Consider the following 22,092-nt stretch of genomic DNA (forward strand, 5'->3'; position numbering starts at 1 on the left):
CAGTTTGGAAGAATGAAAAATGCAATAAGCGCAAAAATGCTTCTTGAGTTCCACTTAGCACTGTGCAGTGATGGCAGCTTGTGCCATTTAATACGAGGCCATTTTGCCTCATTTTTGTAAAACTTGTATGCTCCACAAAGCTGAAAAAAAAATTTAAAGTCTCTCCAGCCAAGGTTCTCATACTCTGCTACCACTGCTGTGCCCTTGTAGGCATTTTTTAAATCATCATAATGCTCCATACTCTCATCAATAAATTTGTAGTTAATGCTAGGCCACTGTGACTGTATAGGAAAAAAGAAATCCAACACATGTCGTAGAACAAGATCAAGAATGTGGTATTGGCAGCCGATGTATTGAGGTTCATCGAATACCTTGTCTTGAAATGTTTTCTGAAGCTTGGCTACAACTCCATTCTTGCCACCAGTATTTACAGCTGTTGTATCAGAGATGATCATCTGAATACTGTTCCATGCATTGTAATCATCAAGTAGGTCCTGTAGTGCTTTATATATGTTTGCAGAGGATCCACTGTCAGAAACCAAAATGCCAAGTTTTAATGTTCTTTTGTCATTTTTCAAGCACACAACTTGGTACTCAGTCTTGTCAATTTTCTTACCATCAAAATGCAAAGAAACTTTCTATTTAGAGATCAAGTCCCAACACCATCACAGTCTGGAGTCTGGGGTCGAACTGTTTGTTCGACGCCAGACTCCAGACTGTGATGGTGTTGGGACACAAACTCCATCCTCAGCCAGACTTTGAAGCACCCATGACATTTTTCTGGTTGACAAAGAGTGACTAGACACTAGTTTGGCAGCAGACTTAGTTGACTGGTGTGTTGCACACTTTCTGGGAGATTCTCCTGGAACTACCTCCGAGTCACCACTGCTGCTTCCTTCCTCAGAATTCTCACTATCGCAGGAAAGTGGTACGGAGATACATCAGAACCCTCGACAAACCAAGCGGTTTGTCGAGGGTTCTGATGTGCTTTTGGCACTTTTTGATGGATGGATTGTTGACATAGGAGCCACTTTCATAGTTGTATATCCCACCCTGCCATCTGATTCAATTTGTACTTTGTACAGTTGTTTGTCCTCACTACAAAGCCAATTTCCATCTGGTTTTGTTATATCGAACTGATGAGCAAGATTTTCTTCAAATACTGCATTTGGTTGCTTTCTGTGTTTCACAAATGATGTGATAAGTTTGTCAACATTAGCAGACACTTGTTGTTTGGAAAGAACAGGAAAATTAAATTTCTCCCAAAGATTGATCAATTCCTCTGATATTTTTGTTAGTCGATCATGTTGTCCTTTCAATTCATCAGAGTCCCAAGAATCTTCCAATGATATCTCTGTTGGAAGGCATTTTACACAATTTGTCGCTCATATCCTGTTTTACCTGTGGTATATTAGGACGGCGCTTCATGGTTGATTTAAAGTTTTGTGTCCACATTTCACCAGCTGCTTCCACTGCTGATTTCGACTTTTTACTTTTAAAGGACATATTTTCAAAAAGAAGCACTAAACAGCAGATCTTGCAAATTAATACTGCAAATAAACAAAAAATGTTTGAATGATATGAACAACTATACAAATATACAATATTATATATTTACAGTTTTAAAAATCAAAGTCAAGCATAAGGAAGTAAGAACTGGGAACAAAATCAAGTGAAAAATCGAAAAAGTTAAAATATGTGTATGTGTATATATATATATATATACATATATATATATATATATATACATATATATATATATATATATATATATATATATATATATATATATATATACATATATATATATATATACATATATATATATATATATATATATATATATATATATATATATATATATATATATATATATATATATGTATATATATATTTATATTTATTTAGCAAATTATAAAACTGATTGAGGAGAACCAATCAAACTGGGATGAATAAATTGATATTATTTTATATCCATTGCGAGTCGAGAGACAAACATCAACAAAAGTTTCACCTTTTGAAATTATGTTTGGGGACTGATTGTTGGTTTTACATTGTCAATTTGAAGAAATGAATACATTTTTTTTATAAACATGGTATAAACGTCATTTTATTCACTAAAGGCATGGTACGGTATTCATGATTTTTGTAATTTAGAACAACCATAACTTTGCAGCAGTGACAACGGAGGAAATCGAATGCAAAATGGAAAGAAATAAGAAACACATTCAGAATTTCACAGACTTTGTTACTAAGGTTTGAAAAATAAAACTAATTTATTCAAATTGAACAAATTAAGTATTATTATTACTATATTGTTTATCATTAGTTTTACTATTTTGTTATTATATTAATTATTTTATTGTTGTTATTAGTTATAGTATTATTAGTACTAAAATGATATAATAAATAAGTAATATTTTTACTCCGAATCGAAAGTCGTTTTTATGTTCGACGGCTTTAAATTGATGAAATGAAAAAGTAAATTAATAAAATGAATTTCAATTTAATTTAGAGCCGTCAAATACAGCACTATGTTTAAAAGCCTTTCGAATCACCTACTTTATAATTTTAGAATATTCAACATGCTCAAACAAAACAAAAACTATATTATGGAATGAGCTTATTGAAAAAAGTAAAAGAACCACACACAATAATAGCTGTAGGTGATAAGGTTGCCGGTCAAAAGGTGCTGTGTTCAAAGCACGATTTATAGGCTCTTATAATGTATCACGTATCACACCATGTGGCAACTTTAGGCTCACGGATATGAAAGGCGTTTCTCTGCTTGGATCGCACATAAGGCTACATGTGAAAAAATTTATTGAAAACACTTTATCAAAAGGTATAATTTCTTAAATAACTATTTTTACCCTTTTTATGTGATATTTACTATTAGTCCTTTGTATTATAATTGTAGATCAAACGGCAAAGAATGAGCCAGAAATCTTACAAGCACAAGAAGAGTTAACAAAAATTAAAGGTTTTTTGTTAATCTAATTCGTTTATAATTTGTGTTAGAACTCTAGTCAACCACTCCCCCCCCCCCCAAATATGATTACTGTGTTGTTCCCTACGAAGAATTAATAATGTACTTCAACTGTCTTTCTGTCATCTTTTTAGAAGATTATATTACCGAAACGGTTCAAAGGAATAAAGTAATAACTTACCCAGTAAAAATTGAAAAGCGTACGTAATTTTTAAAGGCTTAATTGCTCTTTATTTTTATTGATTTAATATTTAGAGAAAACTAACTTTTTTCATAAATAAAACAATTTAATAACTCTTTAGAATTGGTTATTAGTTCAGAAGGGAGTGATTTAAGTAAAAGCTGCATGATAAATAATAATGACGGTATGCTCTAAAGCAGTTGTATTAAAGCAATAATTTTGATAAACTAATAATTTTGTTTGTTAATCTGAGTATCCACAATATACTTCAATTTAATAAATGCTAACATTTAAAAAAGTATACTTGATATATAGGTCATGGAATACTTAATAGTTTACGTCATTTAAAATCCGTTAATGCTATAATGGGAATATACGAGGAATTAGGTGGAAGCAAACTATACGATTAATCGCTTCAAGATACTCTCATAGGTTGCCTCAGTGATGAAATTGTTTATGTTTACTTGAGTTTAATTGCAAAAAATCAGCAGGTAATAATTCTTTCAACATTTTAAAACATTTAAATTTATAATACAAATTACATTTAGAAAAAATATAAACATCAATATAATTAAAGCGATATTTAAAACATTTGATCTATAGGGCTGTTCAATTAACACATTTTAACAAATTTAAATTCTTATCACAGCGGAGTTAGTAAACTTTTAGCAAAAAATTAAAAACTTGGAGATATTTTGTTTAAAAATGTCACATTGCACAAGACGAGGGGAGGGGTTGACAAAAATATCATATGGGGAGTCTAAAAAAGGCCAAAAAGTGTCACATATTATTTGCACAGCCCCTTTTGATACTACATATATATATTAACATAAAATAGCATTCAAATAAAATGTAATCAGTTTCTAAAAAATAACTTAACAAATATTCGTTTCAGGGTGAAAAAAATATTGAAGTACTGGCACCAGCCAGATTTCTATCACAGAAAGAGATACCGCTCAAAACAAATTTGATTCGAAAACAACATTTGGTACTAAAAAGTCATTCTTCTTATGACAAATACTAAAAAGAAAATAATTATCACTTTAATTTTACACTAATAATTTATATATTTATATATAATACATTTATATTATATGATATATTTGATACATTATTATATGATATTTATATTTATTTATAGGATGAGCTATTTAAAATTGATGCAATAATATGCTGCATGGTTGCAAATTTCCATTGGACACTGACAGTAATTTTTTAACTATTTATTTTTTAATAGTTAAAAATAATTAAAAGAAAAATGGAATAAAAAATTACAATGACATTAAATTCAAAAGGAAATTTGTTTTTTTATATACCTTATAATATCTTTTGTCTCAGATTATTAAACCAAAGGAAAAAATTATATATCATGTTAATCCTCTTGGTGAGCTAGATACGAATGTCAAAAATGAAGAAATAAAATGGAAGTATGAATGTATTGAATAAGTATTTACTCTGTGTTTTTTTTGAGTAATTCATATTAACTTGATTTTTCAATATAAATATAGTAGCTACTTGAAAGATATGGAGTTTTGGAAAAATTCAAAATATTAAAATTGCCACATGCATTGCAAAATGACGGCATATCGTGTAGAATCTTTTGCATTAAGATAAATTCATTGAAGTTGTAGTAAAATGAAATTAGACAATTTATTTTTTTAACTTTTGTGTACAAACTGTTTTACATTTTGATACAAAATGTTAAAAAAGAATTTAAAATGTTGCAGTTTGCTGAAAACTTTATAAACGAGGAAGGGTTGTAACAGTCTTTTTCACTAAAAGAACTGGACAAGTACCGAAAAGAAGTTGTACTTTTTTTTTTGGATAAGGGAGGTTTGTTTATAAAATTTGAAATATTTTTAACTTAAAATTTGAATTTTACATAAAATTTCAAATTATTTAAGAATTTTTTGTTATAGGTCAAGCACATCGGAACAAAACAGTATGCAGAATCTGTGGTCAACCGGAAGGACCTAAAAAAAAACAAAAATCAAAGGATTGATAAATGGGTATAAGATTTTAACATTTATCAATGATTGATTTGTATATAATTATTTAGTAAAAAATAGTTTCATAAAGTACTATTAATGCTATCAATAGATTAAATGCGATATTTGCAAACCAGTTAGATGGTTTCACCAAGCATGTATTTTGTATGTGAAAGAGAAAAAAAGTTTGTTTACATGTGCAAAGATTTCTATTTAAAAGAATAGGTAATATATTTTGTTGTACCTTTTTATATAGATTTAATTCAAATAGCAAAAAGACAATGTTTTTTTCATTTGAATTTTAAACCTATTTGAATTTTAAACCAATTTTAAAAAAAATCTTATATTTATATTTGTGATATTGTAATTTAGAAGTTAAAAGAAAGATGCAATAAGAAAATCGAATGAAAAAATAATAAATTTGTTTTTCTAAATAATTTTTGAATTGATTTAAAATAATTTATTTGTAAATAAAACATATTAGAATAAATAAATCAAAGTTAGTTAAAAATTATTTATTGAATTATTGCTTACCATTAAGTTTTTTAAACCTGAAATATTCAATGATTAAAATTATTATACAAAATCTGTAATAATGGAATGTAATCAACTTCAAAATAAATTAAAACCTTACCATTTTGTAACATTTTTGAAACAGTTATTTTATTAACGGTGTAAAATGATTTGTAAATAAGTTTATAAAGCTATAAATGTTGTTTACTAGTAACATTCTTTTATATTATTTATCGTCGCTCTTGTTGATATTGCTTGCAATTTGCAAGCTTGTGAACCATACAGTATTTAAGTTTTATATATAAATTTTGTACTTAAAAATAATTATATGTAATACATCTTTATTTTCTAGTAAATAAATCCATATTATTGTCAAATAATAGTGATTTATTTACTAGAAAATAAAGATGGAACTTATATTTTAAAAAAAATGTAGTTTCCTCTTTTCGTTTTTCGTAAAGTCTTAATATAAATATTCGGACTTAAAGGAACATTTCTAAGTATAATATATTAAAAACGCATCCTCGTTTTGAGTTTTACGGCAGTGGATCTAATATTTCATGGGATCTAATTTTCTACCACACAACCCAGACACATCATTAAAAATTTGATGCGGCTCAAAGTGATATTTATCTAAAAAATTCTCTAAATTACTAAAATAGATTTTAATATTATCTTCGTTCAAACTAAATACTCTGTTTATAGAAATTGCTTCTGGTTATCTTAGTGATAAATCAGGATGGAGTTTTAAAAAGCCTCGCACAAAGTCTTCTACGTCCATATCTTTAATATACTTATTTAGATCTTGTTCCTGGTTATAAGAAAACATTTTTTTAAATCTTCCAAGTAAATTAGTATGTAAACTACTTTCAAGTGAAACCTTTTTAACACGCCGATGTAGTGAATCTTTTTCAGTAACTAGCATTGTCGCACTTTTCCCGTAAATGTGAAGTTATATTTCTTAAATATCTTTGAAACAAAATAATCTGACATAAAAAGAAGAATGGCAGCTGAAAAATAATAAATAAATGATTACAAACTCAATATTATGTTTGTTCTGTGATAAAAAATTGCAGCGTACGTGGATTTTTTCTACAATAGAAAAAAAAATTAATTTTGATTTTTCAATTAAATTGACGCAACTCGTAAGCTTTAAACCCACTTTTCTATGTCATATTATATGAAAAAACTAATGGAAACTACTTTAAAACATAAAGAAAACATGAAATTTTTAATATAATAAAACAAAATTACTGAATCATTTCAAAAAAATTCTGTGCTAAGCTAGAAAACCTAAATATCTCACTTGCCCCGGTGTCTCGCTTTGCATTTATGTGAGTTTATAAAATATTTTTGTAAATTTTTATATTTTATGGTTAAATAAATAGATTAATAAAAAAAAAGACTTATTTTTTGACGAAAGATCCCACTGCACTGCTTAATTTGTGTTGATATAAAAATATATGGCTGATGATTGCCGCCTGGCATAAAACTCTGAGTACCAACAAAAAGTTCTGTTTTTTTCATTTTTATATTTTGTATAAAGTTTTGTGTTTTTTTCTGTTTTTTTGTATTTCTAAAACGGCAGTCCTATTTTATGTCAATGGGATGGTTTCATCTTTTTCTGACGTAAGTGGTGTCCAAAATTATTACTAACATTCAAGTTAAGGCAACATCAAACCATGACCCGCACATTTTAAATGGAATATTCAAGGGTTTCGTACATAGAGCATTTAATGTATGCAGTCAAAAACATAGAAAATGAACTGAAATTCCTTATTTAAGTATTTGTCGAAAATGGCTACAAACAATCTAATCTCATAAAAATCATAAAAGAAATAAAATGAAAGAACAAAAAATCACTAGAGACTACTAAAAACAATGAAAACATCACCAGTACGTATCCAACATTTTCATTACCTTGGGTACCATATTGTCTCCCAAGTTACGTAAGGTGTTTAGGAAGGCAGGATATAAAACGGTCTTTAAATCAAACCTGAACCTAGAAGCAATATTAACATCAAGAAATAAATCCAAACTACAAATGAACAGTCACCCAGGAGTCTACCTTATTAAATGTCATTGTAACAAAAAGTATATTGGTGAAACAAAAATGCAAATAAAAACACGCATGCAGCAACACAAAAACAATACAATAGGAAATAAAACAGAACAATCTGCATTAGCTACACACATGAGACATTGTTCACAACAAATTAACTGGGACAGTTGCAGAACTCTAAAAGTTGATGCTAAAAAGTTTGATAGAAAAGTTCGTGAGGCACTCGAAATACAGTACCACCAATGTGCCCCTCAACAAAATTGTATCAATTTAGATGAGGGTCAATATGTGTCAACAAAATTTTGGACACCATTTATGGTGCACTTATGTCAGAAAAACAATATGTGACAAAAAACAAAACTGCCGTTTTAAAAATAAGATACAAAAAAACAAAACAAAAAATCTTTAAAGCTGAAGATGCTGGTAACAACAATCAAGCGAAAATTTCTTTTCGCTGGATTGTTGTTACCAGAGAAACTTGTATTAATTGATGTTTATAAAATAATTATATATATATATATATATATATATATATATATATATATATATATATATATATATATATATATATATATAAAACATGCATACATAAAGGTTATTATATTCTAATATATAAATATATATATGTTATAATATAATAATTTATATGTATGCATTCGAGAATGACTGAATCTATAAATGTAGGTATAGCTTATATGGTATTATTTTTAGCACTTCTCTAAACGACTTCTTCTATGCCCTTATTGCTATTGACAATAATCTATCAATGCATTGATTTTCGATTCATATATGTCTTTATCTTCGTGTTTACTTATTTGTTACATTTTTTCATTTCATATTTATCATATGATGGATTTATGCGATATAGAAGAACAAACTATTGTAAATTTGTATGAATTTTTTAAAAACATCTACTAATAATTAGTCCAGTTGACGTCTAAACTTCAATGTTGCATATGTCATTTTTAAGTAGTTTCTTTTTTCTTAAGTAGTTTAGGCTTTTCTAAAAGTGTTTCTTATTCACATGGTTTTACAAGCAAGGTCTGCAAGAGAATTTGAGCTGAAAATTTTTTCTAGCTTTTAAGGAAAATTGATGTTGTTCTTTGTTTAATTTAATTTGTTTAAATATAGTAGTTTTAATAAATAAATGTTTGTTTGTTCTTGGTTTTTTACTTATTTGTTTTCAGATTCTTAAGAACTAGGCAACTTAGCTAAGCAAGTTTTGTTTTATTTTTTAGTGCAATGAAGTGTTTTTTAGTCACTTCATTAATTATAACTGGTACTGATTTGAGTAAGTTTACTATTTTTTTACTTATTTTATAATGGATTTATTTTATATTAGATATATATTTTATGTATTTAACATGGAAAATTGACTGTAATTTGTTGACACAAAGGTGATCAACAAATTACAGTAAGTAATTTGTTGATCACTTACTTAAATAATTTTGTGATTCTTTGTTAAATTAAAAATAATTGATGTAAATAAATATTGTTTAATATTTTTAATAAACGACTTATGTATATTAGCATAAAAAAATATGGATTTCAATAAATCTTAAGGTTAAATGTAGTCTTAGATTAGAAAAGATCACAATTTGTAAGACTCTTTTACATTTTTTTATTATTCAGCTTTAACAATAATAATGTTACTGGCAGAGCCGGATTTACAGTTTAAGGGGCCCTAGGTCAAATAAAAAGCCTGCGGCCCCATATTTAGAAGTAATATGTTAATTTAAAAAATATAATCTTAGTTTAGCGTAATTAAAAGTTTTATTTCAATTTTTTTTAAATATTTTTTAAAATCTACATATTCTTTTTCTATATTTTTCATTAATGAAATCTTTAATCAATGAGTCTATAATAATTGACTTCATTTTGTCTGCGTTACTTGATAATAATGCAAAATTATTTAACGTTTTTTGTGACATAATTGATCGCAAATCATTTTTTGTTAATTTTAATTTTGAAAATGACCTTTCTCCAGAGCAGTTGGATATCATGAAACATTTGAAAATCCTAAGAATGATTTCAGTATTTAGAAATGTAGCCTCCATTTGTTTTTCCTTTATAAGTTAGTACAAAAACAAATGGGACAATTCAGGAACTTGAGTATTAAAATGTTCTTTCAAATACAGATGTAGATGTTCAATATCTGCATATAAATTGTCATCAATATATTCTGTGTAGTCTTCCACCAGACGATTAACGCATGTCTTCAGCTTATCTTTGTTGAATCTCGTGTCTATTAAAAATACAAATTTTACATTTAGTTCCTGATAGCATTGAGCTCTTTCTTTTAAATTTGTAGTAAGATTATTGATAGTTTTTAAAAAAACGTTTGCCTTAAACTCTTTAGGTGGACTTAATTAAGGTTCTTCTGATTGGTTTTCACCTAGTAGCGCTTTGTTATTACGGTGTCTCTTTTGTAAATAATCTGGTAATAATTTTGTAAAATATCTGGTAACAGTAATTTTGCATTTTGTTCTATTAAATCGAATGTGTTAGTTAATTCAAGAAGATAATCTCCAAGAGATGAATAAAGTTTAGCACCGAGTATTCGATAGTGATTTCAATGAACTATTTGCAAACTGTTCCAAAACACTCCACAACTTTGTAGAAGCAGAAAAAAAATTGTTCAGTTCTTTAACAAAACCAAAAAAATTGATTCCCTTGATGCAGCAATCTACAGCAGCCTCTCCTACCAAGTTAAGAGAATGACCTGAACATGGTGAAAATTTTGCCAGCTTATTGAACTCCAAAATTCTAGCTTTCATTGCTTTATATTTTCCAGTCATATTGCTTGAGTTATCATAAGACTGGCTTCTGCAATTGCTGATTTCCAAGTTCAATTTTACGTTTAAAAAGTCCACGGTTGTATTTGCTAAATTTTCCCTGGTGTGATTATCAATGTGAATGAAGTTGACAAATCTTTCAATAGGCTCATCAGAAATTTGATCAATTTACCTCAAGATCACACATAGTTAATCTTTGTGACTCGCATTAGGTGTTGAATCTACTGATAATCCATAGTACTTAGATTTTAAAACATTGTCGCTGATTGATTGCAAAACTTTTCTTGCCATCAATATGGTTAATTCATTACATGTATTCTTTGAGAGGTAGTTTGTTTTTTCAGAACCACAGTCACCATAAATTTTTATGTGTTTAACCAATAAAGGATCAAACTGAGCAATCAATTCAAGCAGACCAATTAAATTCCCATTGCTCTCAGACCCAAATTTTTCATTTGAACCTCTAAAAGCTAAGTTTCTTTTGATCAATGTGCAAATTACAGCTCTAACTCTTCTTACAAACTCTCTCCAGTAGTTTTTTTTCTTTGCTAATTTCATTAGGAAGTTGATCATTTAAAAAAAAACCTTGTTATTTTTTCTGTGAAAGTATGCTAATGAAGCTTTTCTGTGGTCTGATGAGTGTTCATGCCCCTGAATTTTTCCAATCTTTATATCCTGTTGAAGCTAAAGCATATTTTGAGGGTTCAAAAAGCTTGCAGACAAAACAGAATACACAACCTAATGTTGGGGAATATATGAGCCATTCTCTATTAAACGTTTCAACATTTACTTTTTTCCCCATTAACAAGCTTTCGAGCAATATCGATGGCATCTTGATACAACATTTTAGAGGATTTAAAGTCATTATCTGCATTTTAACATTTTAACGGACCATTCTCTATCCAAAATTGTATATCCTCAGCTGAAAGAATTTCCTAAAATCCTGGATCACTTTTCCTATTCAATGGCAAATCGATAAGGAAACATACTCTCTCCTTATTGAGTTCTGATTGCTCGTTTAAAGTTTGAGTTTCATTATTTGAGTCCTCTATAAAATCCAATATTTTTGCCTCTTTACTTATGCCACAGTTTGCAAGATTAGCTGAAGTTGATGAGTTACCATGACATTCTGCTTTTAATAAAAAACTATCAAGTTTTCGATGTTTCTTTATATATTTTTTTATTATTATTTTTTTCTTTCTTTTTGCAGCTCCACTTTCATAGGTTCTTCCCATAGCTGTTAAAAGGTTCTGAAAATGAACACATTTAATTAATTTAATTGCTATTGTTTACAAGCACTAATTTTACTAATAGATAACACTCCACTATTTTTTATTATTAAAATTAAGTAAAATAGCCTACATAAATAAGCGAAAGTTTGTTAAAAATAAACAGGAAAACAAATTTTAAAAATTTATGATTACTTTTTTCCCAGCACGCTTATTTACTTTAGTTAAAAGTGTCCAAAGTATCGCTTAAGTTTAATGCAATTTGAAATTTAAAACAATTACTTTCTTCAATTACTAAGATATTTTACTTAGAAGCATGCAAAATTTTTCTTAAAATAAACGCATTCATTTTATTTTAAATAGAATATTTTAAAACATTATGCACAAATAATAATAAAAAAACAAATTTATTAACTACCGTTTTTAATATCATTATGGAAAATTAATCAGGCTGTTTTACAAATAAATGTTTACTACTATTGTAAACCTTAATTAATTAGAAAAACAGCTCTAATTATAGTTATTTTCTTGGTTTGATAAGTTGAACCAAGTAATTCTAGAAAATAATATTTTATAAGGTTCTTGGTTGAACTTTTAATAAAAAAACGTAATGTTATTAAAAAAACGTCAAATGTTAAATTAAATTGTTGAGTTGATTGTTCGTTAAAGTTATTATTTATAATAATGAACAAAATGTTGCAAAATGGTTTTTGTTTAATTTTCGTCTTAATATATTTTGTTCATTTTTAATCACGAAAATATTTAGAAAAATTAAAAACTAAAAAATTAAAAACTTTTTACACTTTTTACACTTTTACACTTACTTTCTAATGAAAATGTATGCACTTTCCAAAAATTAAAATTTAATTTTGTTGCAATTTGATTTTAGGGCCCCTTTTTTTGCAGGGCCCCTAGGTCATGGCGTATTTGGTTACTGGCAATATGTTTAATGATAATAGTGAAATTGAAGTGGATAATATTAGGCTCAAAGAAGTTATTAATGTAAATATTATTAGGCAACTTAAAAATTGTTGTATTTAAGTAAAAGAGTTAGGTCCAGGCAAGATGAAATTAATGGTTGTAGAAATGTAAAAAATAAAAATTCTGGCAAGTAAGTTTTCTACTCAGCGAGCAGAAAACTTACTTGCCAGAATTAAGTGTCAAGCAGAGTTAATGTCTGTTAATTTGATTTTACTTTAGACAATTTAGAACAAAGCAAGGTATGAATTTTACTATTTATAGTAACAATTAATAGCAGTTTTGAATTTAAATGATTTTAAATTTTTTTACAATTTCAAACATAATTATGTTCTTTTTTTTTTAGTTGCCTTTGTCATCACTTGATTAGTTTGCTTACTGTTGAAACATGGTTTTAATTTTGTAAATTTAATATGATGTGAAATTTACTCTATTAACCAAGTCAACAGATAGAGAGAAGCTGGAGCTTAATTAAGAAATGCTGAAAATTAAAACAAAAGTAAAGATAATTTTGTTTACTTGTAACATAATAAAACCAGTTACTACTATTTATTGCGTGTTTTTTTACTTTTTTTAACATGCTGCTTTGGAAACACTTTCTTTCTCTCCCTCTCTCTCTCTCTCTCTCTCTCTCTCTCTCTCTCTCTCTCTCTCTCTCTCTCTCTCTCTCTCTCTCTCTCTCTCTTTGATGAGAGGGAGAATTAATAAAACTATTTTAATTACTCGGAAGACAGTATTGTGTGCTTACAAATATTTTATGCTATGCGCTATTGTTCAGTTTTGTGTTTTGTGTTGATAGACCTAGGCTGTTATAGCTATTTTTTATTCTTCATATTTTCTGTTATATTATTATCCTAATTCTACTAACAATAAAATGCAAATAATACTTTTTTAATTAAAAGTTGTAACATTTTTTTATTTCTTTTTTTAGGTTTTTGCGGGCTTTACTTGACTTCCATTTCCTGGTACCTGTGTTGTGACAGATTTTAAAAAGAACTTAACTGATGGTAATGCGGTCTTTATGTCGTTAATTATAAGCAATGATATTGCTGATAGGGAGTCAAAGTTATAAATATTATTTATAGTTATAAATATTATTTAAGTATAAAGTTATAAATATTATTTATAGATAAATTTGTATTTAATTTTTTAAATAATATATCAAGTTATTAATGTGTTTTTGTTATTAATGATTTAATTACTCATAACCCCTATTAAGGGTTGCTTACTGCTAGTTTTTTTTATTATTGCTACTGTTGTAAATTTCTACTGTTATAATTATAGTTGTAGTTGTTATTGTTATTACTACTATTATTGTTACAATGATTATTACTGTATTATTACACAGGTCAACAAAAAATTTTTTTTTCTGGTGCCGAGCAAACAATTTGTTTTTTGTATAGGATTTCTCATTTTGATTTCAAATATGCAACTTATTTTTCACCATCGCGTCAAGTTGTAAAAATAGTTGTAAACATTTATAACATTTTCACTTTCAGTTAAAGTGCAAAAGCGAATTTAAAAATCGCGAAAAAAATCATATAGTTGGGCCAGTAATGGTACCAATTGTTAGCCAACTGTTTTATTACTGTTGGGCCGTTAATGGTACCAACAGTTTATAAAACTAAGATAGCTAAAGTAACACCAATACATAAAAAAGGTTCTCTACTGGATTACTCTAATTATCGCCCAATCCTCTTTTCTCAAATATAAGCAAACTATTTGAGAAAGCTATGCACAATAGACTCTACAACTTTCTGGAGAAATTCAAGTGTCTTTATAAAAATCAGTATGGGTTGAAAAACAATCATTCAACAACTCATGCACTAATTGATATAACTGAAAAAATTAGAACAGCTTTGGACAATAAATTGTTTGTATGTGGTGTTTTTGTTGATCTCCAGAAAACCTTTGATACAGTTGATCATTCCATTCTTATCAGAAAGTTGGAGTACTACAGTATCAGAGGCACAACACTCCAATGGTTTTCTTCTTATCTTTAAAATTATCACTTAATTCCAAAAAAAACAGAAATTATCATCTATAAATCAAGTCAAACAAAAATTAAAAAGCACCTGAATTTCAGATTAAGTGGTCAAAAATAGATACTGTGAATTTTATATAGTATCTTGGTATCAAAATTGATTCTAATTTAAGTTTTGCATCCCATCTTCAAGACTTAGCACTGAAACTAAGCAGGTCCAACGGTATGTTGACCAAAGTTCGACATTATCTTATTCTTGAAACGCTTCTCAACATATATGATGTGTATTTTGAGTCTCATCTTAGATATGCTTGTCAAATATGGGGACAAACCCAATCTCCAACACTTAAAAGGTTATCTCACCTCCAAAATAAAGCTCTGAAAATAATCTATTTTCAGCATTTTAACTCTGACCCAAAATATCCTCTACTACATATCAAAGATACTTAAGTTAAAAGACCTTATTCAACACTCCAACTGTTTATTTGTTTGGAAACAGCAACATAAAACCTTACCTCCTCCATTTACTGATTTTTTTACTTATAAAAAAAATACTCGTTACCAACTTCGATCAGCTAAAAGCTTCAAATTATCTATACCTAAACATAGAACTGTTTGTTATGGACATGAATCGATTAAATATCAGAGCATATTGCACATGGAATAGTCTCCCCTCACAGTTAAAATCTCTCCCTACATTTTCCAAATTCAAAAACGGTCTATTTAATTTTTTATTAAACAAGTATTCTTCCTAATTTCTATGCTACTCTACTGCTAACTATCTACTATCCATCTTAACCTTATTCACTTCAATGGTGGTCTATAACTACTAATACTTGATCTTTTCTAAAATTCTTTTCTACTACTTTCTTCATTTCAATGCTGATTTATTACTACTAATACTTGCTCTTAACTTTTTCTCAAATTAATATCACTATTCTATTTCCAACTCCCACTATTATAAATATTGCGATTTTTTAATATTGTTATTATTATTATTGTTGCTATTGTTGTTATTATTACTATTAACATTATTGTTATCATTATTATGACTATTATTATTATTATTATTAATAGAAATGTTATCTTTATCGTTAGTATTATTATTATTTTGATTATTATTACCAATAACTGGAGTTTTTATTATTATTGCCTATTATTATTACCGATACTTATATTACTATATTATTTACAATATTGTTACTGTATATTATTATAATCTACTTTTCTTTTATTGCTTTATTTTAATTAGGTATATAAAAGTCTTTTATTCTAGATAGACGTATAAAAGTAATTTGAATTTTGTCCTAAATTATCGAACTTCTTGCTTAATTATTATTCCAAAAGTTTTTTGTTTAAGTATTTTACTGTTTTACGTTGTTTTTTTTTGTTTGTTTCTTTTTTTGTTTGTTTTTTGTTTGTTTTTTGTTTTTTTAGTTTGGTGTTTTAGTTTCTTATTATGGTGTTTACATAAAATTAGTACTTGTACTATATGTAAATATTCCATGAAATGTAAAATCTATTTCAGAATACATTTGATTTGATTTGATTTGATTTGATATACATATATATATATATATATATATATATATATATATATATATATATATATATATATATATTATATATATATATATATATATATATATATATTATATATATATATATATATATATATATATATATATATATATATATATATATATATACATATGTACATATATGTATATATATGTATATATATACATATATATACACATATGTATATATATATGTATATATATACATATATATATATATATACATATATATATATATATATAATATATATATATATATATATATATATATATATATATATATATATATATATATATATATATATATATATATATATATATATATATATATATATATATATATATGATACGGGTCTGGTCCCCTCCCCGGTGTCGTCGGCTCTGTCTTATATATATTAGTATAATTTGATAAAGCTAATTGATAACCAATATAAAAAATAGGAAGTAATTTAAAAATCAGTTACAAAGTAGCCCTTAGACAAGAAAACACCAAGTAGTAGTCTTGAAATATCATTCTAACATTTTCAAGTTACATTTACTTTTACGAATTTGAAAGTGTCATTAGTCGAACCCGCTATAATGCTATAGCTAGAAATTTATTTTTTATTGGTTTTGCATTAAACTTTTTACTTAGGCAATTTATTGTGTTAAAATTTGCTCTAAATTTATACAAAGACTACACTCTCGGAAGCTGAACCGGAGATATTTGGAAATTTAATTTAAATATTTATGTTGTTTTGAGTGGCAACTGAATACCTCTAATAAAGGAGTACTTTGCATTATTTTGGATGGCAATTAGATAACTCTTATACAAAAGCTTGTCTTATTTCGGATGACAACTGAGTACTTCTTAGAATAAAGTACCTTGCATTATTTTGGCGCAGTTATGTTTAATTGTTATGTGTTATAAAACTCACATCATTTTTTTTAAAAACCAGAGACGGTTTTACGAATAAACCAGATAAAAATAAAAAAGCTTCTCAAAAATAAAATTTACCCGACTAAAATGTCTCAAACACCCGACTAGTTGACTATATTTCTTAAAAAACCGACTATAACTTAAAAATCACCTCTTTTAGGGGGGTGGGGGTGGGGTGGTGTGTTGGAAAATCTTGATAAAACCTTACCGTAAAATCGCCTCTGGTTGAAACAATTAGCAAGCTTGTTATTGTAAATAGTTTAAAATATCTACCAAGCTTTTTATCACAAATAGTTTAATTATCTACGATTATGTGTAACTGGATTGTATAAACATAAAAGTGACGAAAAAATTTAAATTTAAAATTTTCTGACCAAATTTTGTCAACTTTTTATTGAATAGAAAAAAAGCAAATAATTCAATTTTGTAAAAAATATTTTGTTTGCAAATTTCTCAGAAAGTTTTATAAATAGCAATAACAAATATTCAATAAAAAATATCAACTATTTTAATTCAAAATAACTTTTAACAACCGCTCACTGTTTATTAACCGTTTAATACGTTTTGAAATCGTTTTATACGTTTTAAAGTGAGTTTTAAACAGATTTCTCTGAACATTCTAGAATATGGTTATACATTGCTTTTACTATAATGTTACGATTCGTGTTAATCGCGTTATTTGCGCTGGAAAAAGCCAGTTAATTTTTTCCGTTTGTTACTAATGAAGTGCTAGGCCATAGATAATTAGAAATGATTGTTACCTTAAAAGCTTTTTTGAAATAGATCGTTAAAAGGAGAATTTTGCTATAGCATAATGCCCCTTTTAACCATAATTAATTAATTCTTAAAAATATAGAATTGTCTGGCGCTAATTACAGACGCCATGAAACAATTCTGATACTAACACTATGAATTTATATTGACATTGAAACGAAGTGTTTAACACTACAGCCATTATTTAAACAATTACTTTTTTGGGTTTAAATTTTTTACGTAGATACAAAGATTAAAAACAAAAATAATTTTGCGCTTTTTTAAGATAATATACTTATATTTGTTTAACTAAATCACATATTAGGGATAGAGACTTATTAGAGGATAGAGACATATTAGAGACTTGACGCGTGAAGCGCCTTAGGTTTGATTGACAGAGGTTTGACTTATGCGTGAAGCGTCTGTATAACTTCAGTTTCATTTAAGGGCATAACTAGACTAATTTTTTAATCTAGATTAGTTGGTTTAGGACTTTAGCATGCTAGCTATTTTTATAAGCTTCAAAATACTCATAAAAACTTAAATAAACTTATGATATATATTAATATAGTTCATAAATACCTTTTTAGCCAAGACCAAGGCTAAAACAAAGAAATTTGGACCAAGTAGTAAGACTTCAAGACCAAAACAACAAAAAGTCAACCTAAAACCAAAACCAAGGATTTTGAATATTTTCACAATACTAAGATCAAAAATCAGATTTTTAGAAGTTAAACAAAATAAGACTTATGCTCAATCAAATCATGCATACTGTTAAACGTTTAGCTTTCATTATTTATACACATTACTCAATAAAAAAACGTAGTTATAAAATATAAATATATGATGGTATAACATAACGTTATACCATGTATTTATATTATATAGCTATATTATAGCAAATTGTGCAGTTCACTGTTGCAGTCTACAAAATCACTTCAATAATTACAGGTTTCTTCTAATGTTAAAGACTAAATGTACCAATAAGAAATGACGCAAGACCATCATGCTGTGAAACTAAGGATGGTACACATATAGCGGACAGGTTTTGTAACTATATTAGCCGCATATTACTGTTACAAAAAAAAAAATTCAAAGTAAGGTTTACATATTCTATTAAAGTATTTTATGCAAGAAGTAAAATAGCACTGACTAGGATTAGATACAAGGCACAAATCGAGTAGAGAAGGTAAATGAATCAGATTGTTTGAAAAGCAAGCTGAAAACTTGACTATTTGAGTTAAAGATTGAGAAAGGAAAAAGTTGTGGGCCTTAACGCCAGCAGATTCACTGACACTAAAACCAAGCCATTCAGTGTGAAGAGCATTAAAGTCACCAACAACAATATTGGCTGAAGGATAAAGAGAAAGAGCTTGGTCAATTCAATCAGAAATAACATCAAAAAGAGAGGTGTCTTGAGATGAAGGAGAACAATTTAGAACAAAGAGAAAGGTGATAGAGTCAAGTGGTGCTAAACGAAAGCACATAAAAGAATAGTCTGTGGATTTAAACTTAATTTCCCGACAAATGGGTAAATTTTTACGATTGTAAGTGCCCTAGCCAAGCATGTGCCTATTTAAATCTTTACGAATTAAAGGAAGATAACACTAAGATTACAAAATAAGAAAACACTAAGATTACAAGATAAGATAGCTGAACTCAAATTAGTCTCACAAAGAGCAAGTAGGCCTGGTAAACTTTTCCAAAAATTAATGTAAATATAGATTTAAAGAACTTGGTAATGACGGTGGTTTTTTAAGTTTTTCAGTTTTTGTCATACTTTGGTTATTTTTTAAATTGGTTAAAGAACTTAACTCCGAGCACAATTAGTACTCAGTACACTATTTAATAGTCCAAGCTATTGCCTCATTACTATTAATTAACTCTAAGCCGTAACAAAAGGCTCCTAATGATGCCTCAACAATACACACCAAAGGTATAAACAGAGGCGCCATTCATGCGAAGCATCGCACTGTTAGTACTTTATTTTTTTACAGGTGTTGATGGAATCAGCCTCTCTAAGAGTTACCACAGAGTTTGGAAAACTTGACTACCAGTTGGCCCCAGAACCATAAAACTGAATTTTAGAGCTGTACCCTCATTAGGAGATAATAAAATGAGTTGCCTAACCATAAAAACAGAGACAAAAGCAAAACCCATGCAATGAGTCAATGAGATCTAGTATTCGACATCCTAAACTGGAAACAATGTATTATAAATACATCTGCGCCAGCCTAATAGATGAAGAAGTGGTGCGAAGCTGGTCAACAGATAGAATCTGTTTACCTTTTAAATCTTTGCCTAGGAGACCTTTTACAAGAAAATAGCCGAATGCAGTTAACATCTGTCCAAGATGAATATTTTTATCGAGACACCATCTCTAGTCTTTACTCAATCAAGAGCCCCGATAGCAAGAAATTTTTATGTCGGAATTTGTTTTGTTGCCTTTGTCTAAAAAAAGCAAACCCTGCAAAGCAGCAGGGCATGGGGTAGGGACATTTTTAACTGAAATGATTTTTTTTCTTGACGTGGCTCAATAGAATTTAATTTTTTGTAACAAAAAAATATATTGCGTTTGCTTATCTTTAAGCTGGAGCTTAAATAATGCTGGAGTTGTTTTTTCTATTATGTTATCTCTGTATTTTCCGTTGCTAACTTACCTATTTTTTATGTTATGTGATTTTTTTTAATCATTTATTTGGAGCAAAATAATTATTCATTTTTTAGTAGTTCAAAAAAAAAAATTATCTTTAGCAGTATTTTGGCTTTCATTTCTTCAAAAGATTTTACGTACCCTTGTAAATCTCTTCGAACACTATACGCAGTTTAAAGCTTCTTGATATTTTTTTAAAAAAACAAGACATATTGCAGTTGTCTTTACTTTTAAGACCAAGACCAAATCCTTCAAAGCTTCCCTAAACAAGGACCAAGATCATGGGAAATGCTGGATTTGCTAGGGCACATTATCTATATAACACTCAGTCACCTAAGTTGAAAAACAATTAACAACACATCCGTAAGATTTTTGCAAAATTTTTGCAAGTACAAGCATACATTTTTAAAGAAAATTTACGCTTGTACTTTGTTAAAAATTTGTCAAATTCTTTCAACAGTCACAAATATTGATTGAATTTTTTTTCTATGGGAATTTAGAACTATGAAGCAACAAAACTCAAATTTTATTTTTGTTTTTATTGCTTGGCCAAAGTTTTGTATATGATGCTGTTTGAATAAGTTGTACTTAACTATTTTATTCCCAGTGGAAATAGTCTTTCTTAGCAAATAATAAGAAACAGAAATAAAAAAGAACAAAAAAGCTGCCAAACTAAAGTCTAAATTTAATTTTGAATTTTCAGGAAAAGCTCACAAAAACACAACAAAGTTATACAATACCGCCTTAATGTTTGCGCCTACCCGGGCACTACCCAGGGCCCGCATTTAATGGGCTCTGGTGCCCGTGACGTAAATACTATTTACGTCATGGGCACCAGTGAATTTTTACTTACAATGTATTTACTAAATATGTTTTACAAAGTGAAAATTAAAAAAATTTCTAAGTAAAAAATTTGTCTGACGAAGAGAAAAAAGAAAAAAAAAAAAGTAGTATAAAATAAAAATATTTTCTTCACAAAAGCATATTTGTATTAAAAAATAAAATTAAAAAATTAAATAAATAAAAAAGACTATCTTAATAATGAATTTATGTGAATTTAAGCTGAAGGTGTGTGCCGAATATAAAAGTAATTAAATTTTACGAATAATAGAATGCCAAAATGCACGCGTGAATTAGAATTTAACAATTTGGATTAATACAAATTTGGGAGACGGTAGCATTTTGTTACTTGATCAAGAAACAGGTTAGATTAAAAGAGATTTTTAAATATATAAATTTTAAGAAGCATACAAGTACGTATTTAAAAAAAGTGTTTATTGTAAAAACTTTTATTGTTTGATTCACACGACGCACCAATAATAAATTTAAGTAATATTGTGTTTTTAATATCTAATGGTTACATAGTATAATATTTCATTTTTCATTTTATTTAAAATATACATTTTTATTTCCCACCAATAAGCCGTCCCCCGAAAGTGTCAGGGACGCCCATGGTAAAGCACTGTCC

At 27.8% G+C, this 22,092-nt stretch overlaps 1 protein-coding gene and 1 long non-coding RNA gene across 8 annotated transcripts; both read left to right on the forward strand.

The window, feature by feature from the left end:
* The first annotated feature begins 1,907 nt into the window (after positions 1-1,907).
* On the forward strand, positions 1,908-5,669 carry LOC136075354 (uncharacterized). Of its 6 annotated transcripts, none has more exons than XM_065788241.1 (12): positions 1,908-2,256; positions 2,516-2,845; positions 2,921-2,983; positions 3,124-3,189; positions 3,292-3,354; positions 3,486-3,661; positions 4,066-4,158; positions 4,312-4,377; positions 4,509-5,003; positions 5,090-5,179; positions 5,271-5,383; positions 5,531-5,669. In XM_065788241.1, exons 2-6 carry the CDS (start codon positions 2,770-2,772, stop codon positions 3,578-3,580), a joined length of 363 nt encoding a protein of 120 aa, XP_065644313.1. In that variant the 5' UTR covers positions 1,908-2,256; positions 2,516-2,769; the 3' UTR covers positions 3,581-3,661; positions 4,066-4,158; positions 4,312-4,377; positions 4,509-5,003; positions 5,090-5,179; positions 5,271-5,383; positions 5,531-5,669. The 6 variants fall into 6 exon arrangements, 4 of the variants coding, with proteins under 4 accessions (XP_065644313.1, XP_065644314.1, XP_065644312.1 ...); XM_065788242.1 differs by having other exon boundaries at positions 4,509-4,597; positions 4,679-5,179; XM_065788240.1 differs by having other exon boundaries at positions 4,509-5,179.
* Positions 5,670-6,845: 1,176 nt separating this feature from the next.
* On the forward strand, positions 6,846-13,847 carry LOC136075355 (uncharacterized). 2 transcript variants are annotated; one of them, XR_010635862.1, is made up of 5 exons: positions 6,846-7,005; positions 8,972-9,024; positions 12,958-12,977; positions 13,082-13,234; positions 13,667-13,847. It is a non-coding gene; the product is annotated as an uncharacterized LOC136075355 (long non-coding RNA). The 2 variants fall into 2 exon arrangements; XR_010635861.1 differs by lacking the exon at positions 6,846-7,005 and having other exon boundaries at positions 8,373-9,024; positions 13,667-13,844.
* Positions 13,848-22,092: the final 8,245 nt, after the last annotated feature.

This window comes from Hydra vulgaris, chromosome 01 (genome assembly GCF_038396675.1).
Source record: "Hydra vulgaris chromosome 01, alternate assembly HydraT2T_AEP".
Classification (NCBI taxonomy): domain Eukaryota; kingdom Metazoa; phylum Cnidaria; class Hydrozoa; order Anthoathecata; family Hydridae; genus Hydra; species Hydra vulgaris.

Coding starts and splice junctions, on each gene's coding strand:
- LOC136075354 (XM_065788240.1), top strand. CDS start 2,770: ATGAAAGGCGTTTCTCTGCTTGGATCGCACATAAGGCTACATGTGAAA. Junction 2,846..2,920: donor TGAAAACACTTTATCAAAAG/GTATAATTTCTT, acceptor TTATAATTGTAG/ATCAAACGGCAAAGAATGAG. Junction 2,984..3,123: donor AGAGTTAACAAAAATTAAAG/GTTTTTTGTTAA, acceptor TCATCTTTTTAG/AAGATTATATTACCGAAACG.